Here is a 26,105-nt window from a genome sequence, read left to right as displayed (position 1 = left end):
AAAACTTTTTAAAAAATCAAATACAGGGTGCCTGGGTGGCTCAGATGGTTAAGTGCCTGCCTGCGGCTCTGGTCATGATCCCAGGATCCTGGGATCCAGTCCCACATCGGGCTCCCTGCTCACTGGGGAGTTTGCTTCTCCTTCTCCCTACCCTTCCTTCCTGCTTGTGATCTCTCTCTCTCTCTCTCTCTCACTCTATCTCAAATAAAATCTTTATAAATAAATAATCAGATACATAAGGAAATTATGTATAAGTGTCAGTGTTCCAAGAGAAGCCAACCAACTCTAAAATAGACCATGCTGAAAATTTTTTATATAATAATAAAAATCACAAAGTCTCCAAATTTTGCAGGGGGGGGGGAACTCAGGGAACATGACAGTATGAAAAAATAGCTATCTTCAAATCTCTACCCTAGAATAGGGCATGATCTTATTTTACAAGGATGCTGATGCATAATGTAGAAGTCATAAAGCAATATAATACAGTGCCAAGCATGGTGCTAAGCATAACTCCTTGTTTAGTGATGTGAGTCTGATACTGCTATCATAATTTATTAGGAAACATTTTGCCATATCCACAGGGGGGCGGGGGATAAAGAAAAAACTGATTTTGATTCTGAAGCACGTAAAAGAAAGGAAAAAGAATATTAAATAATCTGCAGACCAATTCTAAAAATAGGTATCATTATCTTCATTTTATGTATTAGAAAGCTAAGGCTCAGAGCAATTAAGTTATCCAAAGAAACAACTAGTAAGTGAAAAATCAGGTTTGTTTGATGCCTACGTCTGTTCTTCCTACAGAATTACACTGCTTGCAATGCCATCCAGGCACCCCTAATATGTTAATGTTTCAATATTTTACACGTCTTTAAAATCACATTTTCGGTCAGTGGGTGGTGACAGGATGAAATTATGTGAAAACTGCAGTATGCTAAAAAATCAGAAGGGAAGCTTAAAGTCATGAACTTGTGGACCAATACCTGCTTATATTGAGGGTCCAAATGCCTATGGTGATAGAAGCACAGTGGAAGAGGTTTTAGAGACCATGATAATTCATGCCAACCATCTTAATTAAATTGATTTCAGAAGTGGTTGGAAGAGGTAAAGGAAAGTTGTGTGATCAGCATTGTTATAGTGGAGATAAAAGTTAACGAGGCTGAATTGGCTTATTCACGTAATAAATATAATTAGTCACTAGGTGCTAGGAATGCAGAGGTGAATAAGGGATGATTTGTTTCCTTCTAACAGCTGTCTAGGAGTACCATCATGGAATACAAAATTCTCCCTGACTTCTGGGCCCCTTCTCTGAATCTCTCCAGCACTTCATCTGAACCACTAAATCCAGGCCCCAGTTAAATACCAGATTATATTTCCTGTTTACAGGCCTTGATTTACCAAGATAAGACAGAAACCATGTCTTATCTTGTCATATATTTAGTAGGCCCTCCTAAGTATTGATTAATTGGTAAAAGGCAGAACACAAAAAAAATATTATCTATCATTTAACCTAAATTTACTCTCTTATACAGCCCTGGAAAATGAATCTTCTCTTTACATTGCTACAGGAAGAATCTTTGCATTTGATAAGAGATTGGATTAGATATTCTCTGTTATTCCTCCCAACTAAGATTTATATGGGGTACTTAAAATGAATGTTTATGTTCTTACTAGTGGTGAGAAAAAGCTAATTATCTATTTATGATTATTGTCCTTCCAAAAAATTAGTATAAATAATGACCCGATAGTCATTAAACTGTCAGTGCCTCAAAGCCTTTTCATTTGAGTGAAATAAGGAGATAAATTAAGAAGTTAATTGCTTTTTTTTAAAACTCTACTAATCATTTGAGACAATTTAACAGTTTACTGTTACTGGGAAGTCCAATAAACCTCAGACAGGTAAGGGATGCTTTTTAGATTAAATCTTCCCAAAATCTCACCTGTGTTTTCTTAAATTTGTCTTTAGTTTGGCTGTGTTCTAACATGCATACAGTATTTGCATTTTCATTGAGAGACATTATACCATCCTTTTAGGAAATGACTGATACATACTGATAATATGGATCAGTAGTCATTAAGTGATTTTACCTTTTTACCCTGTAATTCCACTGTACAGACTTTTTGTCTTAAGGAAATACTTCTGGTTATTTATCCCAGTATTATTTATAATGATAAAAAACTAGAAAGAAAAATCTAGCTGCAGGTGAATAGTTATGAATATAGCAACATATACATCTCAATGGAATATTATTCAAACTTAAGTAACATGCCAGTTCGATTACTATTGCATAGAAGGCTAAAAGATTGTATTCATTCATATAGTAATTACCACAAAAAGGAAAAGATATATTTGAACAAAAGACCAATAAAAAATAGACAAATGTGTTTAATATTGTGTTAAAAGTTTATGCAACTGTGATACTCTATGTGGAAAACCCAAAAGACTCTACCCCCAAATTGCTAGAACTCATACAGGAATTCACCAAAGTGGCAGGATATAAAATCAGTGCACAGAAGTCAGTTGCATTTCTATACACTAACAACGAGACAGAAGAAAGAGAAATTAAGGAATCTATCCCATTTACAATTGCACCAAAAACCACCAGATACCTAGGAATAAACCTAACCAAAGAGGTAAAGGATCTGTACTCTGAAAACTGTAGAACACTCATGAAATAAACTGAGAAAGACACAAAGAAATGGAAAGATGTTCCATGCTCATGGATTGGAAGAACAAATATTGTTAAAATGTTTGTGCTTCCCAGAGCAATCCATACATTCAATGCAATCCCTATCAAAATACCATCAACATTTTTTAGAAAGCTGGAACAAATAATCCTAAAATTTGTATGGAACCAGAAAAGACCCCGAAGAGCCAAAGGAATGTTGAAAAAGAAAACAAAAGCTGGTGGCATCACAATTCTAGACTTCAAGCTGTATTACAGAGCTGTAATCATTAAGGCAGTATGGTACTGGCACAAAAACAGACACATAGATCAGTGGAACAGAATACAGAACTCAGAAATGGACCCTCAACTCTGTGGTCAACTAATCTTCAACAAAGCGGGAAAGAATATCCAGTGGAAAAAAGACAGTCTCTTCAATAAATGGTGTTGGGAAAATTGGACAGCCACATGCAGAAGAATGAAACTGGACCATTTTCTTACACCATACACAAAAATAGACTAAAATGGATGAAAGACCTAAAATGTGAGACAAGAATCCATCAAAATCCTAGAAGAGACCACAGGCAGCAATCTCTTTGACCTTGGCCACAGCAACTTCTGGCTAGACACATCTCCAAAGGAAAGGGAAACAAAAGCAAAAATGAGCTATTGGGACTCCATCAAGATAAAAAGCTTTTGCACAGCAAAGGAAACAGTCAACGAAACCAAAAGACAACCTACAGAATAGAAGATATTTGCAAATGACATATCAGATAAAGGCCTAGTATCCAAAATCTATAAAGAACTTACCAAACTCAACACCCAAAGAACAAATAATCCAATCAAGAAATGGGCAGAAGACATGAATAGACATTTCTGCAAAGACATCCAAATGGCTGACAGACACATGAAAACGTGCTCAACATCACTTGGCATCAGGAAAATACAATCAAAACCAGAATGAGATACCACCTCACACCAGTCAGAATGGCTAAAATTAACAAAACAGGAAACAACAAATGTTGGTGAGGATGTGGAGAAAGGGGAACCCTCTTACACTGCTGGTGGGAATGCAGGCTGGTGCAGCCACTCTGGAAAACAGTATGGAGGTTCCTCAAAAACCTAAAAATAGAGCTACCCTATGATCCAGCAATTGCACTACCAGGTGTATACCCCAGATACAAATGTAGTGATCCGAAGGAGCACCTGTACCCCAATGTTTATAGCAGCAATGTTCACAATAGCCAAACTATGGAAAGAGTCCAGATGTCTATCGACAGATGAATGGATAAAGAAGGTGTAGTGTATATATACATGGAATATTACTTACCCATCAAAAAAAAGAAATCTTGCCATTTGCAATGATGTGGATGGAACTAGAGAGTACTATGCTAAGCGAAATAAGTCAGAGAAAGACAATTATCATATGATTTCATTCATATATGGAATTTAAGAAACAAAACAGAGGAGCATAGAGGAAGGGAGGGAAAAACAAGACATAATCAGAGAGGGAGACAAACCATAAGAGACTCTTAACCATAGGAAACAAACTGAGGGTTGCTGGAGGGGAGCGGGGTGTGGGGGATGGGGTAACTGGGTGATGGACATTAAGGAGGGCACGTGATATAATGAGCACCGGGTGTTATATACAACTGATGAATCACTGAACTCTACCTCTGAAACTAATAATACACTATATGTTAATGAATTGAGTTTAAATTTTAAAAAAGTTAATGGAATTGATGTTACATGCAATTTTTATTTTTTAAGGGACTTACTATCTTTCAAATTTGATATTTCCTGACTGGCTAATAAATGCACATTAATCAAAACTCAAAAGGTATAAAAAGGTATGAAATGAAAGTCTCGTACTTACTCCTGTCTCTAAGTTACCTTCCCCAGAGGCACTGTTATTTATCCATCCAGAGATTATCTTATGTGTATAAACAAGCTAATATATACTTACTTTTCCCGTTTTACACAAATGGTAAAGACTATTCAACACACTACTTTTTCCACTAACATTAAATGTTAAAGATATTCCATATCAGTTCATAAAGAACTCTGTTTTGTGGCTAAATATTATCCCTTTAAATTCCATAAGATACTATAATTTCTTTAATAAGATCCTTCCTACACATGGACATCCAATATTCTGCTACTACAATTCAATAGTAACAGTATACGTAGATGATTTCCCACGTGAAAATATAGCTAAACTAAATTCCCAGATGTAGGAGTGCTAGGTTAAGAGTATGTGTGCATTCTTTTAACAGATGAATATAGCGGCAACGGGGGGAAGAGAGGCAAACCATAAAACAGACTTAACTATAAAGAACAAACTGAGGGTGGGTGGAGAGGAGGTGGGTGAGGAATGGGTTAAATGGGTGCTGGGTATTAAGGAGGGCACTTGTGATGGGCACTGGGTGTTGCATGTAAGTAATGAATCACTAAATCCTACACCTGAAACTAATATTACACTGTATGTTAACTAACTGAAATTTAAATAAAAAGTTGGAAGAAAGAAAAGGGTATGTGTGTGCTGTTAATTTTCATAGATATTGGCAAATTACCCACAAGGGAGTTGGTGCCAATTTCACTCTAATAGTGTACAAGTATGCCTATATCCCTATAACCTTGCTTTATTAATTTGCATATGAAAAATAGTTTCTTAGTGTAGCTTTATTTTTTTTAAGTTTATTTATTTAAGCAATCTCTACACCCAGTGTGGGACTGGAACTCACAACCCCAAGATCAAGAGTTGCACACTCCAACAACTGAGCCAGCCAGGCATCCCTCTTAGTGTAGCTTTCATTAGAAGTTAATTCATTATGAGTTATTTTGAGTATCTTTTCACATGTTTATGAGCCACTACTACTTCCATTTCTGGGAGCTGTCTTCATAAATTGTTGATCTTTTCCTTATTGTAAAGAGTTCTTTATATATTAGGGAAATTAGCCCTTTTTCTGTGCTTTGAAATTCAGAATTTTTCCCCTGTTTATCTGTTAAACTGTTTTTTACCGTATAGAAATAGTCAAAATTATCAGTTTTGTCTTTTATGCTTCACTCTGCTCTAGCTATACTAACCTCCTTTTTACCTTTAAAATATGCTAGATACTCTCCAAGTTCAAGGTCTTGGTATTTGCTGTTCTTTCTGCCTGGAATTCTCTTCCCAAAGATATGTGTTTCACTTCCTCCTTCACCTTTTTTGAGTCTTTAACCAAATACCAACTTTTCAGTGAGATGTTCCCTATTTTATGTTGAAGCCTCCCCTTCCCTCCTTTGTTTTTCTGTATCACCTATAGTTCACAGGCTTTAGAGGTATATTTTTATTTGTCTCACAGAGACATTGCAGCTCACCTACACAAATGAAGCAAGTGAGAATTAACATCTTCAATGTGATCATCACCTCAGGAAAGTAGATATATGCTCCACTGAAACTGCTGTTGCCCAAAATATTTTGGGGACAACTTCTTAAAGAATTGCATTCCAAGACAGCCTAAAGCCTTACAAGGAAAACAGTCCTGTGTCCTGAAAGCAGTGTTTCTCAGTGTGGTCCAGCGATCACTTACATCACAATCACCTGGGTGGGTTGGCAGCTTATTAAAACAGGCAATTTCCTGAGTCTTTCCCCAGATCTACTGAACCAGAATCTCTGAAGGATGGGGCTGAGGAACTTGCCTTTTAGAATAAACTCCCTAGGGGCACCAGGGTGGCGCAATTGGTTAAGCGACCAACTCTTGGTTTTGGCTCAGGTCATGATCTCAGGATTGTGAGACCGAGCCCCATGTTGGGCACCACGCTCAGCGTGGAGTCTGCTTCAGATTCTCTCTCCCTCTCCCTCTGCCCTTCCTGCTCATGGGCTGGCATGCTCTCTCTCTCAAAATAAATAAATGAATTCATTCATTCATCTTGAAAAAAAAATTTTTTTAACTCCCTAGGTGATTCCTAAGCCATTAAATTTTGAAGATCACTGCCTATATAGTCATTGTCTCCCAACTTAGTCATGTACCTTGTTTACCTAACTCAGTTTGAATCAGATGTAAGACTATTTCCAAAAATCAAAGTCACCCTCAAAGGACAAAGGGGCATGTGTCAGGGATGCTGAAGGTCATTCCCAGTGCGAACTCCAGAATGAGGTGAACAATTGGATAGGCATTGCAGACTCACAGAAATGATGTCGTGGTAAGAGACAAAACTCTTTGGCTGGCCTGATTTTGGTATGCTTAGCAGTGCTAGTAATTTGACAAGTGTCACTTCACACATTAAAGAACCTTGGCTTATCAGGGAAATTCAAATCAAAACCACATTGAGATACCACCTTACACCAGTTAGAATGGCAAATATTGACAAGGCAAGAAACAACAAATGTTGGAGAGGTTGTGGAGAAAGGGGAACCCTCTTAGACTGTTGGTGTGAATGCAAATTGGTACAGCCACTTTAGAAAAGAGTGTGGAGGTTCCTCAAAAAATTAAAAATAGAGTTACCCTATGACCCAGCAATTGCACGTCTGGGCATTTACCCCAAAGACACAGATGTAGTGAAAAGAAGGGCCATATGCACCCCAATGTTCATAGCAGTAATGTCCACAATAGCCAACTGTGGAAAGAGCCAAGATGCCCTTCAACAGACGAATGGATAAAGAAGATGTGGTTCATATATACAATGGAATATTACTCAGCCATCAGAAAGGATGAATATCCACCATTTGCATCGACATGGATGGAACTGGAGGGGATTATGCTAAGTGAAATAAGTTAAGCAGAGAAAGTCAATTATCATATGGTTTCACTTATTTGTGGAACATAAGGAATAGCATGGAGGACATTAGGAGAAGGAAGGGGAAAATGAAGGGGGGAAATCGGAGGAGGAGATGAACCATGAGAGACTATGGACTCTGAGAAACAAACTGAGGGTTTTAGAGGGGAGGGGGTGGGGGGATGGGTTAGCCCAATGATGGTAATATTAAGCCTCCTTAATTGCATGGAGCACTGGGTGTTATACGAAAACAATGAATCACGAAACACTACATCAAAAAGTAATGATGTACTGTATGGTGACTAACATAACATAATAAAATTAAAAAAAATAAAGAACCTTGGCTTTAATTTTCCTATTAAAGGGAAAAGGGGAAGAAAGGAGAATTGTGTGTTGGGTAGATAGGTAGATGATCTCTAGGTTCCTTTCTCTATCTTATGTTCTGGTTTTTCTACTGATGATAAAAAAAACCCTCGACACATGAAGGAATATGTGTAAGTAACTAGGATTATTACTATAGCAAAAACTGCTAATTTGGTCTGTTTTAAGAGGAAGAGCCTTCTTAATTAAAAAATAGTTATTTTAGTTCTGTATCCACTTTTTAATTTTTCTTTTATTAAACATGAGTTAAGTTTGGAAAAGCAGATTCTGATTGCATTTAGCTATATAACTGTATTGTGCCTATAATATCCACCTTTAAATGTGTAAAGTTTGTAGTATCACAGCTGCAGCATCATGTATTTTCTTATTTTCCAAATATTAATACTTGCCCTTTTATTCTCTAAATTAATATAAAACCAGTGACTATATTTTTTAGTCAACAATTCTTACTATGCAAAATATCAGTGTTGGCCCATAGATATAAGCTATCATTTTAATCCTGAAAGTAGTTGTGATAAAAATGTTAAATATCATTATGCAGTTAATAATAAAATAGCTACCAATGTTAAGGGCATACCATATTTTGAGCATAATCCTGAGTAAACTTTTTGTATCTTATAAGAATATGTGTTTTAAAAATACGTGTTATTCCCATTTTGCATCCGAGGCTTCTTTGGAGGTCATATTGAAATGTAATTATCAGGAAGCCTCACACAGTCATTAGCAGTTTTCTGCTTCCATTTTTTTTATCAGATGTGCCTCCTTTTACATTACCTGGTTTATTGTAGGTAGTCAGTAAATGTTTGTGGAATTTCACCACTCTCCCCCTAATTTGCTTTTTCTTTTAGTATATATTTTATGTTGGAATACAGCTTAATAAAAGTCAGTGACTGGTTTAATTATGACTTTGAAAGAAACTAAACTATATCCTGTTTTGAATTAAAATGAGATTACTTCTTCCCCTATCTGATTTATTAGTAATCCTGGTTTCCATTAGCAAGATAGAAAAGATCTATGCTTCAAAGACTGAAAATTTTACTAATGATTAATATATGCTAGCCATTAGATGTTCTGCTTGTTTTTCTCCCCAAACTTCAGATTAAAAGATAAGATTGTATCTTTCTAATTTTAGATTTCTAATAATAACTGATGAATATGAGCTACTTAATTATATTTTGTTTCTTCAGTAAGGCAGAAGTTTGAGACTTCTCACTCACTAACCCCACCACCACTTCTACCACCCAGCCCCCAGGGACCAATGAGTTGCAATATTGTACCTGATTTGTCATTAACTGTTTTCATTCATTTTCTCAACCCTTCCTTCTTCTTCCCCTTCCTCCCTACCCCCATTCCTCCCACCTTCACTTTACCCTCTTAGTGAGGGCGTTTGTTCTTTGTCTTTTCAAATTTGTCACTTTAGCTTTTGGTTTTGGGGGTTGATTTGGCAACTTACTCTCTCTTATCAAATAGATATATGATGAGTAGGTTTCATTTATTTAAATCTTTTATAATTAAAAAACAAAGCCATTTCTCCTTGCCACAGAACAGTTGCCATTGCTTCCCCTTTTGGTTTTAGGATTGCAGGAATCCAATTGCTGTGGAAACCAATTATCCCTTCATGACACCTGACTCTCATGAACACCATATGCAGTTAGACTGACAAGTTTGGTGCTGCCATTAGATGCACCAGCACACTTTTATCTCTTTAAAAGGGAAGACAATGCCGCAGTTATGAGAACCACATTTTTTCTCTTGAAACAATTTGATTTTCCCTTGTCTGTTTTTGTGCTAATGTTTTGAACTGGACTTTTGCAGTTGGTAGTATACTGTGAATGATAACTTCATGCTGTGAATGATGTTGGGAGGAAGAAGCAGAGTCCCCCAGCCATGAGAAAGATTTGATATCTGCATTGTGAAGTTCTTGTAAATTGTAATGGAAGGAACTAATAAGTAGGAATTTTGTAATTTGGGGCTGTCCATTGGTCCTATAGGCTCTCAATTATTATAATTTGAAAATCTCAAAGTAAACATGATTCAGATCCTAGGAAGATTAATTTAGATTAATTAAAATTTTAACAAAGTCTCTCTTTGATTAGAACAAATTGTTAGTTAAGGCCACTAGGAAGCATCAACTGGCTGCGGGATCCCTGTGTATTTCTCAGCTACTTCCAAAACATTAGAATGACTTGCCAATACCTGGCAAAAAACTGATCATGTTGTTTTTTATAATTAATTGAACAGCTAATGTACCTTTGAAGGCTGTATCTCTCGAATATGTTTTATAAAGTTTTGAAATTTGTGCTGTATATGAATTTAAACCTAATAAGATACCTATATTCTCATAATTGTTTTTCCTTCTAGCTCATTTTCATAAAAAGACAATTTGGGAAGTACACAATTTCCGGGCAAAATTACCTTGAAATTGAATTCTTTAAACCATTAAGCTAGCCAGTCTGCCTGCCTGCCCGCCTCCCTCTCTCTTTCTTTCCTTCCTTCCTTTTCTTTCCTCCCTTCCTTTTTTGGGGGTATCTTGTTTAGTATTAGTATTTAATATCACTTGTGAGGCTAGTGCTGTGATGGGCATCTACGGTGTGATATCCACTTAATCCATTGGTGTGAAAGCAACAAGGACTTATTTTCTCCCTTTTGTAGGCAATGACATTCCAACTGTTTTTTGACATCCTTAAATTCAGAGGTCAACAGTGATCAAATCAGGATCAAGATAGACTTCAAATATTTTCGTAAGAGCAGAAAGAAAAATGAGATCCTAACTTTCTAGTGTCCTGATCTACACATCTCTGTTGATGAATTAAAGCTATATGGGTATGAAATTTGGTACCAGAGGCTTAGGCTGCTTGAGCACCTTTTATCATGTAATAGTTCTGGAATGTGAAGATCTGAATTTTCATGGGAGCACTGATATTTCATGGCCAACAATGGATTTCTTAGGGCCTTGTCATTTCAAATTGCCATGAAGTCTGGTTATTGCTGCTCCAAATGTAAATATGAAACCGCCTCCCAATGAACTTATTGCGGTGGTGCTAACTTGTCTTGACACTCTTGCTGACAGTTCTAGTGGCCCTTAACATGGTCTACTTTTATAGTCACAGCACAGGTTTTGTGGAGAATTCAACCTAAATTTCTGGAATGAATGTCTATAGACAAGAGATATATTGGCTTTAAAAATTAAGAGGTTTGATTCTGTTTTGAATTTGGTTATCAAATGAATCTGAGCACATGACATTTTAATGCCGTTTGTCTTTTCAAATAGATTTACCTTCTAATGCATGTGACAACAGGATTTTGCTCATCAGCTAGAACATACATTTCAGAGGAGTTGTTACCTAAAATATTATCATAAGGCATAAGAAAACACACGATTTAAGTTGCCTTTCATGAACATAATTAAGAATTAATAAGCCAGTACCAGTGGCTAGTCCCCAGAATTTCCACTGTTTTGCCTTTTGTGACCTGTGTTATTAAAAGTCCATTATTTTTACAGACTTTATTAAATTGGATCTTATTAAAGCATTCTATATTTGCATTTGGTCTTTCATAATTCATTATTATTATGACATTTACTTTTTACCATCAGATCTGAAAACATATCATAAGCTACCCTTTTCTCTTGAAAGAAATGCTAATTTCAAACAGTCCTCTAATAGAAGAGAAAAGCTTTATCAGTTTTTTCATTTATTCCAGATCGTGTTAAGAATACTAATGCTAGACTTCAGTATGCTAATATCTCTGAGCTTTTTTTGGTCAAAAGCTTAGAATTATTATTTTTATCCCATGGTAAGTATGAAACCAGAAGACTTGCTACTACTGGAGAAAACACAATTCTAAAGTACAATTCTTGATTCTAAAGACTTGTGAAAATGTTGCTAAATCCTGTTTAGACCAGGATGCTGCCAGTCAATTTAACTTTGTACCATACAATATTTGTCCTATTTAAGAAATTATTTCCTCTTAAAATTCAGTTTGTTTTTCTCATAGTCTAGGTCAACATAGCTTGCAACGTTTAAGACTAAGAATCCTATGCTGTCAGCCCCAGACACCATTTAGGGTGTGCTGCCTGCCTTTCTATATGATAGTCATTTCTATATCATTTAAGATGTAGTTGAAACTCAATATAGCAAGATTTTATATATTGATATCAGACAGGCTATCTAATTATTACTAACATAATTAGTAAAATAGTGAGTTTTCTGTTGGGGTACTAGTAAATTTATTAAACTCTGAAATGAAATTTACTTTGGCTTTTGTCTCATTTTAGATTTCTGACAATGTGCAATAGACATTTTGGCAGTGTTGTTGCACAAACCATTCGGACTCAAAAAACAGATCAGTTTCCACTTTTTCTGATTATTATGGGAAAGCGATCATCTAATGAAGTATTAAATGTGATACAAGGTAAAGTACATGTCACAAGGGGAGTAGAGTGTCTTCTTGTGTATGTGATAACATAATATTTACTATCAAAGTTGACTGTAATTCTCTATATGGGTGCACATCTTTGTATTTTCAAACATAGAATATGCTAAAGAAGAACATCTTCAAAAAGTATAGGATCTATGAAAAATGAAATATGCTGCATGAAAATCTAACAGAAATTTCTTAATAAAGTTGCACAGCCCTTTGGACAGAGCATAATCATGTTAAATGTTCAGAATTGCTAAATTCTCTAAACTAGCAATCACTTCATAATCAGTTGTCAAATATGACATTTCTTATACATGTATTGATTTCTTTCTGTAATGTTGATTAGTTGAAAGAAATGCTTAACTTCAGTTATCTAGAAAATCCAGTGACTGGATATTGCAGTTTAATTGTTCACACAGTTGTAGTTGTTTCCCCTTAATTGTGTGAATTTGTGTCTAGGATGCAGTGCTAAGGCGTGAAGCTATAGGATGCCTATGAACGCATTACAGATTCTTTACAAACAAAAAAAGTGAATTTTTTTTTTTTTACTGTTACTGATAAACACCAAGGATTATTATAAAATATTACCTTATTTATAGCACAGCTTAAATTGAAAAAGGCATATCTTTTCTATGCCCCAGGGAAAAAGATGTTTCAAGGGCCCCAAGCTAAAGCTTGTGTTTGAGATACTTTATTTTTACCCCTATTTAAGTCAAAAGTTCTATAGCAGATAATATGATGGGAGTGTGTGATGTAAATTCTAGTGTCTTTAAAACTCAAAATAAAACCTCTGGTATTTTATGTTTGCTCTGTAACTAGAGCGTTGAGTTTCATAAACAGTCCTAAAGAAGATCTACAGGGGGAATGAATTGCGTAGGGTAAATGGATAATGAAAATAATATTTCATTCCTGTTTTCCCTGTCAGAGGCAATATTATAATAGTGGTTCTCAAAATATGGTCCATGGTTCTGGAGGTCCTCTAAACCCTTTCAGTGGATTCATGAGGTCAAATTATTTTCATGACAGTAAAAAGACTTTTCCATTTTTTTACTGTGTTGACATTTGCACTGGTGGCACAAAATCAGTCTTGTGTAAAACTGTTGGCACCTTCACACAAATCAAGGTCATGACCAAAACTATACTAGTAGTCATATTCTTTACATCCATTATGTGCAATTAAATTATTTTATTAAATCTTTTTATACTTTGTGTGATACAATAAGAGGTATGGAGAATGCATTTCTGCTGCATTTCAGAGTACAAAGGTAGTCTCAAAGAAAAGCACTTGTGTGGTTTCTTGAGCTGAACTACTAGTCATTTTTTCTTAGAGAACATCACTTTTACTTGAAATAACTGACATACAAACTATACTTAGATAGCCTGGGTATTTGGCAAACATTTTCTACAGAATGAACAAAGTGAGTTGATCACTTCAAGAAAAGAGAGCTGACAGTACTTGTTGCCATTGATAAAATTTGAGCTTTTAAGCAAAATGTTATATCCTCTACCGTAAGACTGACAGCTTAAATAATTTTCTGATGACATCAGCTTTAATGTTGTCATATAGTTATGTCAACATTTAATGATATCATATAGTTATGTCAACATTAAAGATAAATGCTTAAGTCAGTAAACCAGTATTTTCCACATGACCAGTGCATGATGTTATAAAATAATGCACAGGTAAAAGATCCATTCAAAGAGTGAGCTAGGTCAGTGGATCTTAATATAGCAAAGTACAAAAAGTTCATTAATGGTTTCAAATTCCTCACATACTTGAAGAAACTTCCACTTGTCAGTTTGGGTGTATCAAAGAATATTTATAATTATTTATTACAATACTCCTCCCTTTTTCAACTATATATCTATGTAAGGCCGGATTTGCTTCATAAATTTTAGCTAAGGCATAAGACAACATATTGTAACTGGTTTAATATAGAAGTAGATGTGAGAATCCAGTTATGTTCTATTAAGCCAGACGTTAAAAACATTTGCAAAAATGGGAAAACATTACCATTCTTCTTACTAAACTTTTCCCTATGGAACATAGAGCCATTTTTCATAAAAATCTGGTGTTTATAAACATGTAATGGGTTTAGTATTGTTATTTTTAATGAATTGATAAATATGTTTTAAGTATTTCAGCTTTAATTTCTAACACAGTAAATGTTGATAAAAATAACCCACATAAAACTTATTTCAGGAGCTCAGTAGTTGCTAAGGGTGTAAACAAGTTCTAAAAACAGAAGTTTGAAAACCACTACAGTTCGTCTCCCCCTCCGATTTCTCCCCCTTCATTAACCATGAAAGACTATGGACTCTGAGAAACAAACTGAGGGTTCTAGAGGGGAGGGGGGTGGGGGGATGGGTTAGTCTGGTGATGGGTATTAAAGAGGGCACGTACTTCATGGAGCACTGGGTGTTATACGCAAACAATGAATCATGGAACACTACCTCAAAAACTAATGATGTAATGTATGTGATTAACATAACATAATAAAGGAAAAAAAGAATCTAAACAATTAAAAAAAAAGAAAGAAAGAAAGGGAAACTCAAAAGATTTGCCCAGTATACAAATCTACATTGAAGGTACTCTTAAACTTTTTGCCATTTGTTATATATTCATAATAACTACCACTGATCATGTGTCCTATATACAGAGGTAGTATTATCTTCATTTGACTGAAAAGGGAATTGATCCTTAGAGAACTATAGTCAGTCATTCATTCACTTTTTATTCATTTACTAAGTGAATATTTATTAAGCCCTTGTCACATGCTAGGCAATTTCTAGGTACTAGAGATATAGTTTGTAAGTAGCGGAACTAGAGTTAGAACTATGACTACAAAACTAGTTCTGCTTTCTCAGTACCATGATTTTTTTTGTTGAGGACCACACACGCTCCCTAACATGTTGCCAGTGGTCATAAGGAAAATTGAGAAACAGACCATTGAAAGACAATGTTAGTCCATCCCTACTCCAAAATAACACCAACAAGGATGCTTACTACTTGTTGTCCTATTTCATCAATGGGACAGGAAGACCTCTGCTGAGGCCCTGAAGAAAGATGGGTTCTTTGCCCATAGTCTTGAAAGAAGAGAAGAATTGCTATATCTCTATGGATTTCTCTGTTGTAGATGTATCCAAAGCAAGCAACAGGAGAATGCATTCAGGAAATGGCATGTATCTGCTATACATTTGTTATGGCCTTGGACAGGGAATAAAATAGCATTAAGGAAAATCAAACATTTTAATACTCTCATAAAACCAATATAACATTGTATGGTAACTAACTGGAATTAAAATTAAAACTTAAAAATAAATAAATAAATACTCATAAAGTTTATGGTATAGTCATTTGAAAGCAGCTGAAAGAGAAAAATATCAACTGGGCAAAAAAAGAAGTCAGTTTTTTCAGAAAATGAATTACTATCTGCTTCACCAAAGAATTTTTAATGATAGGAGATAATTCTAAATAGTGTATTGAGGTGGCAAAGAGAACAGGCTTTTGAGTTACTCATTTAGTTTCAAATTCTTGTCCCACCACTTAATCAGCCTGACCTTGATTGCACAGGCTACTCCAGCTCTCAAGGCTTCATTTTTCCGTCTCTTTAAAGTCAAAATCCTGATGATACCTTCAAAGAATTGTTGTGCAGGTTAAATGAGGTAATATATATAAAGTGCTTAGCCTAATTAATGGCATATAAACAAATGGTAGTTGTTGCTAGTATTTTTAAGTAGATATGTTTTTGTAACTTGAAAGAATTTTTGATTCTCATTACTTGTACATTGTTCTTCATAGAGCTGAAAATCTCTCTCAACAGATGGTTCCTTCAAATCTACTGTATATGAAATTTCAACTGCCTATATACTGCTTTACTCTTTCACAGTGAACATATGAAACTTTTCAATGAAAATATGAAAGTATTTTAACAGATACTAGCAGAGTAGTCTGTCATTTTTATTAGACTGTAGCTGTTCCTTACTGATTAATTCTAGAATGACTTTTCCATTTTATAAAAACTTTACTAATGTGAAGTTTGGCAATCTCCATGTGTTGCTAGGTAACACCACAGTGGATGAGTTAATGATGAGACTCATGGCTGCAATGGAGATCTTCACAGCCCAACAACAGGAAGATATAAAGGATGAGGTAAGATGAAAGGTTAAGTAGACCTTTAATAAAAGGATTTTGATGAAATAATTTGTCAAATGGAGATGCTTGCCTATGTCATGATTGATAAATAAGGATGATGAAGATGCATTTCCAGATTAACCAAGGACTTTTATGCCATTGGGTTTACCTTTCAGTCCATTCTTTTCATGACCCCAAGACCCAACAATTTGTTTAACTTTATGGACATTTATACTTGTTAGATTTGGAGTGGTGGCAGGAGGTCAATTTGCAGGAAATGAATTCTGAAGCATATTTACAAAAGAAACGACAATCCAGGAAATCCTGTGCACTATGTGGTTTTTTCACTCACTTTCAGGATCCTCTTACTCTTTTAAATATTGAGGTTGATTAGCAATAAACACATTTTACATTTTTGAAGCACTGTGAGAATTAGTAAAAGATTCCAGAATTCTGAATTTCTCAGTCTCCTGAATATATTCAGTTGGTATAGATGGCATGAGTGTGGAACCTCAAATAAAATAACAGCAATATTGATCATGACAATAGTACGCAACACTTACTGAATATTTATAATGTGCGAAGCACTGAGCTAAGCACTTTACATATATTATCTCATGTGATCTCAAAACAACCCTGTGAGGTTGTATATGAGTCACACAGAGTTCTGGCAGAAAACATATGGCACTTTCAAACTGGTTTATATGAGAACAGTTTAACAAGAGAACTGTTTATAAAGGTAAGGGCAGGGTTTATGGAAGTCAGCAGTGGATAGTACCGACTCTAGGACTAAAGGGAGCCATTACCACCTGTAGGCCTAAAGGCCTTGGAGAGGGCAGTATATCGAGAGGACTATATCTGATAGAGGACTATAGTCAGCGCTTGGTGACCTGTTAGGGAGGAAACCAGGAAATAGCTTTACTTTCCTTCCATACTCTGATCTTCTGCTAATATTACCTACCTAACCTGTATGCTCAAAGGTGAGAGAGCCTCCCTAGGCAAAAAGCTAGGTGAAGCATGGATACTGAGGGGCAAATGGGAGATAGTCTAGCACAGATCGGTATTATATTATCTCCACTTTTCAGGTAAGAAAACTGAGAATCAGAAGGGTTAGGGGCGCTTGGGTGGCTCAGTCGTTAAGCGTCTGCCTTCGGCTCAGGTCATGATCCCAGGGTCCTGGGATTGAGCCCTGCATCGGGCTCCCTGCTCCACGGGAAGCCTGCTTCTCCCTCTCCCACTCCCCCTGCTTGTGTTCCCTCTCTCGCTGTGTCTCTCTCTGTCAAATAAATAAATAAAATCTTTTAAAAAAGGGGGGAGTTAAGTTAATTTACCCAAGATCACACGACTAGTAGGACCTATAATAATCTCCAGTGATTATTAGTGCTCTATCAGTCAAAAAATTTCTGGATTTGGAGACTAGTCTAAAGATAAAATATGAAACACATGTTAGCATTTGTTAATTTGAGATGCTCAGTTCACAGGCATTTCTTAAATTGTCCTTCCTAATATTTTTAACTGAAAGAAATTTTTCACGGACAAGTAGGGAGAGTTTGATTTCTGAGCAATGATGAAAAGTTTCCAGCTATAGTGAGTGTTTTCAATATAATGCCCATTAGCTATTGCAAGTGGAAAACATGTAGACAATTTTAATATAAGGTAGAACTATTGTATTTTACCTTACTTGCTTGTCTCTTTCTTCTATTAGACTGAGTTGTATCATATTCACATTTATAACTGTATCCCCTAACAGCGTACCTAGGACAAAGTAGCTACTCAGTAAATGTTATTAAATGATTGAATAAATTAATACTTGGGAAGAATTCACATGAAATAATGTTACTTGAAAAAAATAATTCTTGATTGCAGTGGCATAAAACCTGATGTGTCCATATTAACAAATATGAAAACTTAGAGTGCTGTAACTAGTTTAGAGTTTTATACACTTTAGGTTTCTTTTATTGCTGGAAAAATGATGTTTATAATTTTCTTTAATAGTCAGTGTTTCATTTACTCAAAGAAAAGGTAATCAGGTATATGGTGGAAAGATGTTTATCTGTTACTCTATAAATTGACAGTGACATTTTGAAATAATGAAGTACTGTACTTACTTAGGAATTTGTAATAATAGGTGTGTTGCCATTCAAGATTACGTTTATCCTAGAATAGAGGCATTGATTGACAATAATTCACTAAACACATTCTTCAGCCATTTAAATCTTGAGTCTCATTAGTACTAGATTTACAGATTATGCTGTATAATAATATGAATGCACAATATTTGCATGCATATTCCCAGTTCATTCTTTCATCTTAATTTGTGTTCCTCGTAATTCATTGGTAAAGAAATTGACTTTAATTCCTTTAATACTGAGCACAAAATTTAATATGAGGGTTACAGGAAAAATCCAAGGCTCCATATTAATTGAAATTTTTATTGAAATTTAACTGCAAGAGGTAAGGATTTCTCTTTGTTTTTAGAGTGTCTTCATGAAAGTTATCATTCAATGCATAAGCAGAGTTCCTAAGAAAAGCCTTTCTAGGTTCAAAGACTTGTTTTGGACTATGCGTAGATCATAATGGATTTGGTATCTGCTGAGTATGTGACAAGAAACACTGTCCCTTGTAATTGTGAATTTGCCTTTACTCTTCAAAAAAAATTTCCAGTAACACTTTACCTTAAGCTTACAATGAAAATCAAATTCATAAACAGGTTTGGAGAATGGCTTCCTAGACCTGAATTTATATAAACTTAACTTTGGTTCAGTTACATCCATCACTTCAGTGATTCCATTGTATTAGTACAACCAGGGATACCTATACTATACAGTGTTTTTATTAAATAGAACCAAGCCCAAACATTCATACTCTGAATGATTCTTTAATAGCCCAGAATGGACTAACCTTTATATCACTAATTGTTCTATTTCTAATCAGGAAGTATACATTATATGAGCCTCTTGTTTTGATAGAACTGCCAATATAGCTTTATTCACAGACATTCTCATTAATGGTATTAGTTTGGTTTTTTAAATGTTAACTGAGCATCTGTCAAGTATATAGCACTGGGCTCAGTCTTGGGGACAGAGGTACTTTGCCACAATGTAGGCTTATTGGCAAATATCACTACATGATGGTAGCCTGTTTAGAATCAGAACATGTAGACTCTATTTAGAATCAGAACATTTAGAATCTGTTTATGCTTACAGCCTGGTTCCAAACAGTAGATACTTTCTAACATGTAAATAGATTCAGTTATTTTCATATGCCCTGTTTTCTTTTGCTATTAGTAATCCAGAAACCTTTGATTACTAAGAGTTTATGATACTTAGTTCCTAATCTGTTTATTATTTCATTCATTTCTTTCTTCATCCATTCAATACTTAATTTATTTAGAATCCTGTGTATCATAGGTACAAGGATTACTTCTTTCCAGATTTTCTATTTCTTCCTGATTTAGTCTTGTTAGGTTGTATGTTTCAAGGAATTGATCCATTTCTTCTTAAATGATCTAATGTATTTGCATATTGGCATATAATGGTTCATAGTAGTCTCTTACAATCCTTTGTATTTCTGTGCTATGAATTGTAATATCTCCTCTTTCATTTCTCATTTTATTTGAGTCCTCTTTTTTTTCTTGGTCAGTCTAGTGAAAGGCTTGTTAATTTTATCTTTTTTAAAAAATCAGCTCTTAGTTTCATTGATCTTTTCTTCTTTTTGAAATATAATTAACATAAAATGTATTAGTTTCAGGTATACAACATTGATTCAATAATTCTATATATTATTCAGTGTTCACCATGATAAATGTAGTCACACTGATCTTTTTATTGTCTTTTAATCTCCATTTCTTTCTGCTCTGATCTTTGTCATTTTTTCCCTTCTGCTAACTTTGGGCTTTGTTCTTTTCATAGTTCCTTGAGATGTAAAGTTAGATTGTTTATTTGAGATCTTTCTTGTTTCTTGAGGTAGGCATTTATCACTATGAGCTTCTTGCTTATAACTTCATTGGCAGTATCCCATAGGTTTTGGTACATTGTATTTCCATTTTCATTTGTCATAAGGTATTTTTTTATTTCTTCTTTGATTTCTTCTTCGACCCACTGGTTGTTCAGCATCATGTTGCTTAAGCTCCACATATTTGTGAATATTCCAGTTGTCTTCTTGTTGTAATTGATTTCTAGTTTCATACCATTTTGGTTGGAAAAAGATTGATATGATTTCAGTCTTCTGAAATTTATTAAGATGTTTTTGTGTATGCCCTAACATATGGTTTATCCTGGACAGTGTTCCATGTGTGCTTAAGATAAATGTGTATTCTGTTGCTTTGGATAAAATGTTATGTATATGTTTGTTAAGTCCACTCTGTCCAGCACATCATTTTATTCAAATGTTTCCTCATTGATTTTCTGTCTGGATGATATATCTATTGATGAAATTGGGGTATTAAAGTCCCCTACTTTTATTGTATTGCTGTCTCTTTCTCCCTTTTAGGTCTGTTAATATTTGTTTTCTATATTTAGGTACTCCTATGTTGGGTGCATAAATATTTTAAAAAGGATTCTTTATCCAATGTTTTTTCTCCATAGTTAGTCCCAGATCACAGAAGATAATAATTTCTCTCATCTTGATTTGTATATTCATTTCATAAATATTTATTGATCTTTTCCTATGTACTAGACACTATGTAAAGCACCAGTACCACAGCTATGTGCAAGATAGATTAGGGCCATTGAGCTTACAACACAGCAGCTCCAATATAGTCTATGAAGTAACCAAGTAGATAAAGCCCCAGGAACATCTAGTCAGAGTGAGCTAGACATGCTTTGTAGGCAACTTGACATAGAGCACACAGAAGGGCTCTTACATTCTCCAGGGCAAGCTATGAGGTAGATAGAACAGGTGAGAATGAAGATAATAACAGCCACTCTTCAGGTTCCTGCTACATGCCAGCCATAGGTATTTCTCAGTATGATTCCTAGACTACCAGAATACTTAGCTACCTACCAAGAATTCCAGGCAGTTAGGTATGACAAGCAATGTAATCAGTTTTGTTAACGTTTTCTCACATTTTGAAATGTAAAATAAATGGTGATATCCCTCCAAATCCCGTTTCATTCATCATATCTGTTAAAATCTGTTAGACTGCTCATGTACAAGAAAGATTGCATTGGATATTTTGTTTAGACAAATTCATTTAACTGGGGCAGTTTACTTTGGCTTCTGAACTTTTATGTCATTCACATGTTATTGTTAATTTTGCATTCATTTTTCCTTGCTTAAATTAGTTATATTCTTAATTCCCCAGAATTGATCATGGCTGCAATGTGGTTCATTGAAGCATAAACATAATGATGAAAATAGTATAATAAATATTGTAAATCAGTATAACATAGTTCAAACTAATTCAACATTAGTGTAAACATAATTTAGAGAACTCCAGTGCTAGTATAGATGATGCCAGGACAGCTGACTCCAAATGTAATGATTTCATATTAGGTGCCATAAAAAAGAAAAATTTTTTTGATAGGCGAATATGTGAAAGTTGATTGTATAGAAGAAACAATCCATTTACCACTAGTGCCACTATTTCTGAGGTTTCTCATAAAAGCATGAAGCTTTCAGAGTTTTTGTTTCATTATTAAATAAAGGCCAGTGACCTATCTTTCTGTTAAATCAATGGATTTTTTTCAGTACGAGAGAAAAATAATACCACTAAAAAAAAAAAAAATCTTATTGTGCAAGGCAGAGAAGTGACCAAACCACAGATGAGAAATTGTTTACAAAGTGCATTCCTTGAGGTAAAAATGAATGCAAATTCCACTACTGCCAAAAACTGTAAATTCATCTCCAAAGTTAACAATAAAAAAATACTCAACAAGACAATAGAATGATTTCCTGGGAAAGTACTTTCTCAAATTATACTGTTGAGTGGCATGCAGTGGCAATAGGATGGTTTGTGGAGGAGCAATGACCACATTCTGCATGTTATGCTGCTTTATAGTTAGATTACCACTAAGATGTGCAGAATAAGAATCAGTTCTTAGCATATTGCTATTTGTATGTATACAAGGTAGAAGTAGTCATCACTGTTCATTCTGTTTATCAGTGAGAAATATATATTACAAGAGAAGTTTTTAATTTAATGATTATTTTGCAAACTTTGAGTTAGACTTAAAAAGATGAGGTAGAATTGGTACTGATGACAAACTATATTTCAAAGGACACCATCCAGAAAGCAAAAGGACAGTCCACAGATTGGGAGAAAATCTTCGCAAATCATATATTTGATAAAGGACTTATATCTAGAATATGTAAATAATTCTTACAACTCAATAATAAAAAGATAAATTACCCCCAATTAAAAATGGACAAAGAATCTGAAAAGACATTTCTCCATGGGAGATAAACAATTGGCCAATAAGCACATGAAATAATTTTCCACATCATTAGTGATCAGGCAAGTGCAAATCAAAACCACAATGAGATAATACTATTCCACACAAACTGCATTGGCTGGAATCAAAAGATAACAGGTGTTGGTGAAGATATGGAGAAATCTGAACCCTCGTAGACTGCTGGTGGGAATATAAGATGGAGCAGCTGCTTTAGAAAACAGTATGGTAGTTCCTCAAATGATTAAACATCATTACCATATGATCCAGCAGTTTCACTGATAGTCATGTACCTAGAAGAAGTGAAAAGATATGTCCATACAAAAATCTGTGCGTGTGTAGCAGCTTCTTTCTAGATATGTCTCCTGAGGCAAGGGAAACAAAAGCAAAAATAAACTATTGGGACTTTATCAAAATAAAAAGCTTTGGCACAGCAAAGAAAACAATCAACAAAACTAAAAGGCAACCTATGGAATGGGAGAAGATATTTGCAAATGACATATCCAGTAAAGGATTAGTATTCAAAATATATAAAAAACTTATCAAGCTCAACACCCCAAAAATGAATAATCCAATTTAAAAATGGGCAGAAGACATGAATGGACATTTTTCCAAAGAAGACATACAGATGGCCAGTAGACACATGAGAAGAAGCTCATGATCACTGATCATCAGGGAAATACAAATCATGACTACAATGAGATATCGCCTCACACCTGTAAGAATAACTAAAATCAACAACACAAGAAACAAGTGATGGCAAGGATGTGGAAGAAAAGGAACCCTCTTGCACTGTTGGTGGGAATGCAAACTGGTGCACTCACTCTGGAAGACTGTATGGAGGTTCCTCAAAAAGTTAAAAATAGAACTACCCTACAATCCAGCAATTGCACTGCTGGGTATTTACCCAAAGAATACAAAAACACTAATTCGCAGGGATACATGCACTCCTATGTTTATGCAGCAGCATTATTTACAATAGCCAAGATATGGAAGCAGCCCACACGTCCATCCATTGATGAATGAATAATGAAGATGTGGTGTGTATATATATATATAGACTACTATTCAGCCATAAAAAAGAGTGAAATCTTGCCATTTGCAACAACATGAAAGGAGCTAGAGAGTATTATGCTAAGTGAAATAAGTCAGTGAGAGAAAGACAAATACCATGATTTCATTCACATGTGGAATTTAAGAAATGAAACAAATGAGCAGAGGGAAAAAGGGAGGCAAACCAAGAAACAGACTCTTAACTACAGAAACTTATGGTTACCACAGGGGAGATGGGCAGGGGATTGGTCACATAGGTGATGGGGATTAAGGAGTGCATGTGTTGTGATGGGCACCTGGTGTATGGAATTATTGAATCACTATATTGTACACCTGAAACTAATATTATACTATATGTTAACTAACTGGAATTTAGATGAAAACATTAAAAAAAAATCTGTGCATGGTTTAAAGCGACATTATTCATAATAGCCAAGAGGTGGAAACAACACAAATGTCCATAAAGGAACAAATGGGTTAAAAAAAAAAAAGTGACATATGCATATGATGGAATGCTATTCAGCCATAAAAAGGAATGAAGTTCTGATAGATGCTACAATATCAGATGAATCTTGAAAACATTATGCTAAATGAAGTAAGCCAGTCAGGAAAAAAAAAAAAAAAAACACAATTAGGCAAGAAAAATAAAAGGCATCCAGATTGGAAAGGAGTAAGTGAAATTATCTATTCAAAAATAATATGATCTTATATGTTGAAAACCCTAAAGATTTCACACAAACTGTTAGCGCTGATAAACACATTTGGCAGAGTTACAGGATATAAAAATTGAAAATCAATCAGTTGTATTTATATACACTAGCCAGGAAGATTTGAAAATGAAATTTAGAAAACAATTTCACTTATGATTGCTTCAAGAATAACAAAATACTTAGAAATACATTTAACCAAGGAGGCCCAAGCCTTGTACACTGAAAACTATAAAATATTGCTGAAAGAAATTAAGAAGACTCAAATAAATGGAACTACTCCCCTGTTCACAGGATTGGAAGACTTAATGTTTAGATGACAACACTATCCAATGCTATCCATAGATGCAGTGCAGTCCTTATCAAAATCCCAAAGGGGTATTTTTTTCAGAACTAGAAAAACCCATTTTAAAATTCATACGGAACATCAAGAAACCCTGAATAGCCAAAACAATCTTGAAAAAGAAAAACAAAGTTCGTGGATTCATACTTCACAATTTCAAAACTTACCAAAAACCTGCAGTATCAAAACAGTGTGGTACTAGCATAAAGATAGACATAAAGACCAATGGAATAGAAAAGAGAGCCCAGAAATGTACAGTTGGTTTTCAACAAAGGCACCAAGACCATTCATGAGGAACAGTCTCATCTGTAAATGGTGCTGGAAAAACTGGATACTCAGACACACACAGAAGTGTGAAGTTGAACACAAACCTAGCACTGTATACAAACATTAACTGAAAATGGATCAAAGACCTAAGTTTAAGACCTAAAACTATAAAACTGTTAGAATACAACACAGAGAAAAATCTTCATGACCTTGGATTTGGCATTAGTTTCTTAAAATATGACACCAAAAGCTCAGATAACATAAGAAAAAAACAGGTAAGTTGGGCTTCATAAAAATTAAAAACTTATTGGTGTATAGAAATGCAACAGATTTCTGTACATTGATTTTGTATCCTGCAACTTTACTGAATCCGTGTATCAGTTCTAGTGTTTTTTGGTGGAGTCTTTTGGATTTTCTATATAGAGTATCATGTCATCTGCGAATAGTGAAAGTTTCACTTCTTCCTTGCCAATTTGGATGTCTTTTATTTCTTTTGGTTGTCTTACTGCTGAGGCTAAGGACTTCCAGTGCTATGTTAAATGGAAGTGATGAGGGTAGACATCCCTGTCTTGTTCCTGACTGTAAAGGAAACTCTCTCAGTTTTTCCCCATCGAGGATGATATTAGCTGTGGGTTTTTCATATATGGCCTTTATTATGTTGATGTATGTTCCCTCTAACCCTACTTGTTGAAGATTTTTATCATGAATGGATGTTGTACTTTGTCAAATACTTTTTCTGCATCTATTGAGAGGAACATATGGTTATCTTTTATTAATATGGTGTATCATGTTGATTGATTTACAAATATTAAACCACCCTTGGAGCCCAGGAGTATCCCACTTGATTGTGGTGAATGATTCTTTTAATGTACTGTTGGATTTGATTTGCTAGTATTTTATTGAGAATTTTTGCATCCCTGTTCATCCAGGATATTGGCCTATAGTTCTCTTTTTTAGTGGAGTCTTTGTTTGGTTTTGGTATCA

The 26,105-nt window shown here is 34.8% G+C and overlaps 1 protein-coding gene across 7 annotated transcripts in view; it reads left to right on the top strand.

Annotated features, from left to right (window-relative positions):
- The window catches only part of FAF1 (Fas associated factor 1), a 489,041-nt gene that overhangs the window by 384,451 nt on the left and 78,485 nt on the right, over positions 1-26,105 (top strand). For all 7 annotated transcript variants that reach the window (XM_027624861.2, XM_027624896.1, XM_027624850.2 and 4 more), the window contains 2 exons: positions 12,079-12,215; positions 16,289-16,377. In XM_027624861.2, coding sequence (XP_027480662.1) covers positions 12,079-12,215; positions 16,289-16,377 — 226 coding nt within the window. The remainder of the gene's footprint in view (positions 1-12,078; positions 12,216-16,288; positions 16,378-26,105) is intronic.

Source organism: Zalophus californianus, chromosome 4 (genome assembly GCF_009762305.2).
Source record: "Zalophus californianus isolate mZalCal1 chromosome 4, mZalCal1.pri.v2, whole genome shotgun sequence".
In the NCBI taxonomy this organism is placed as follows: domain Eukaryota; kingdom Metazoa; phylum Chordata; class Mammalia; order Carnivora; family Otariidae; genus Zalophus; species Zalophus californianus.
This window is presented reverse-complemented; position numbering and strand designations above follow the sequence as displayed.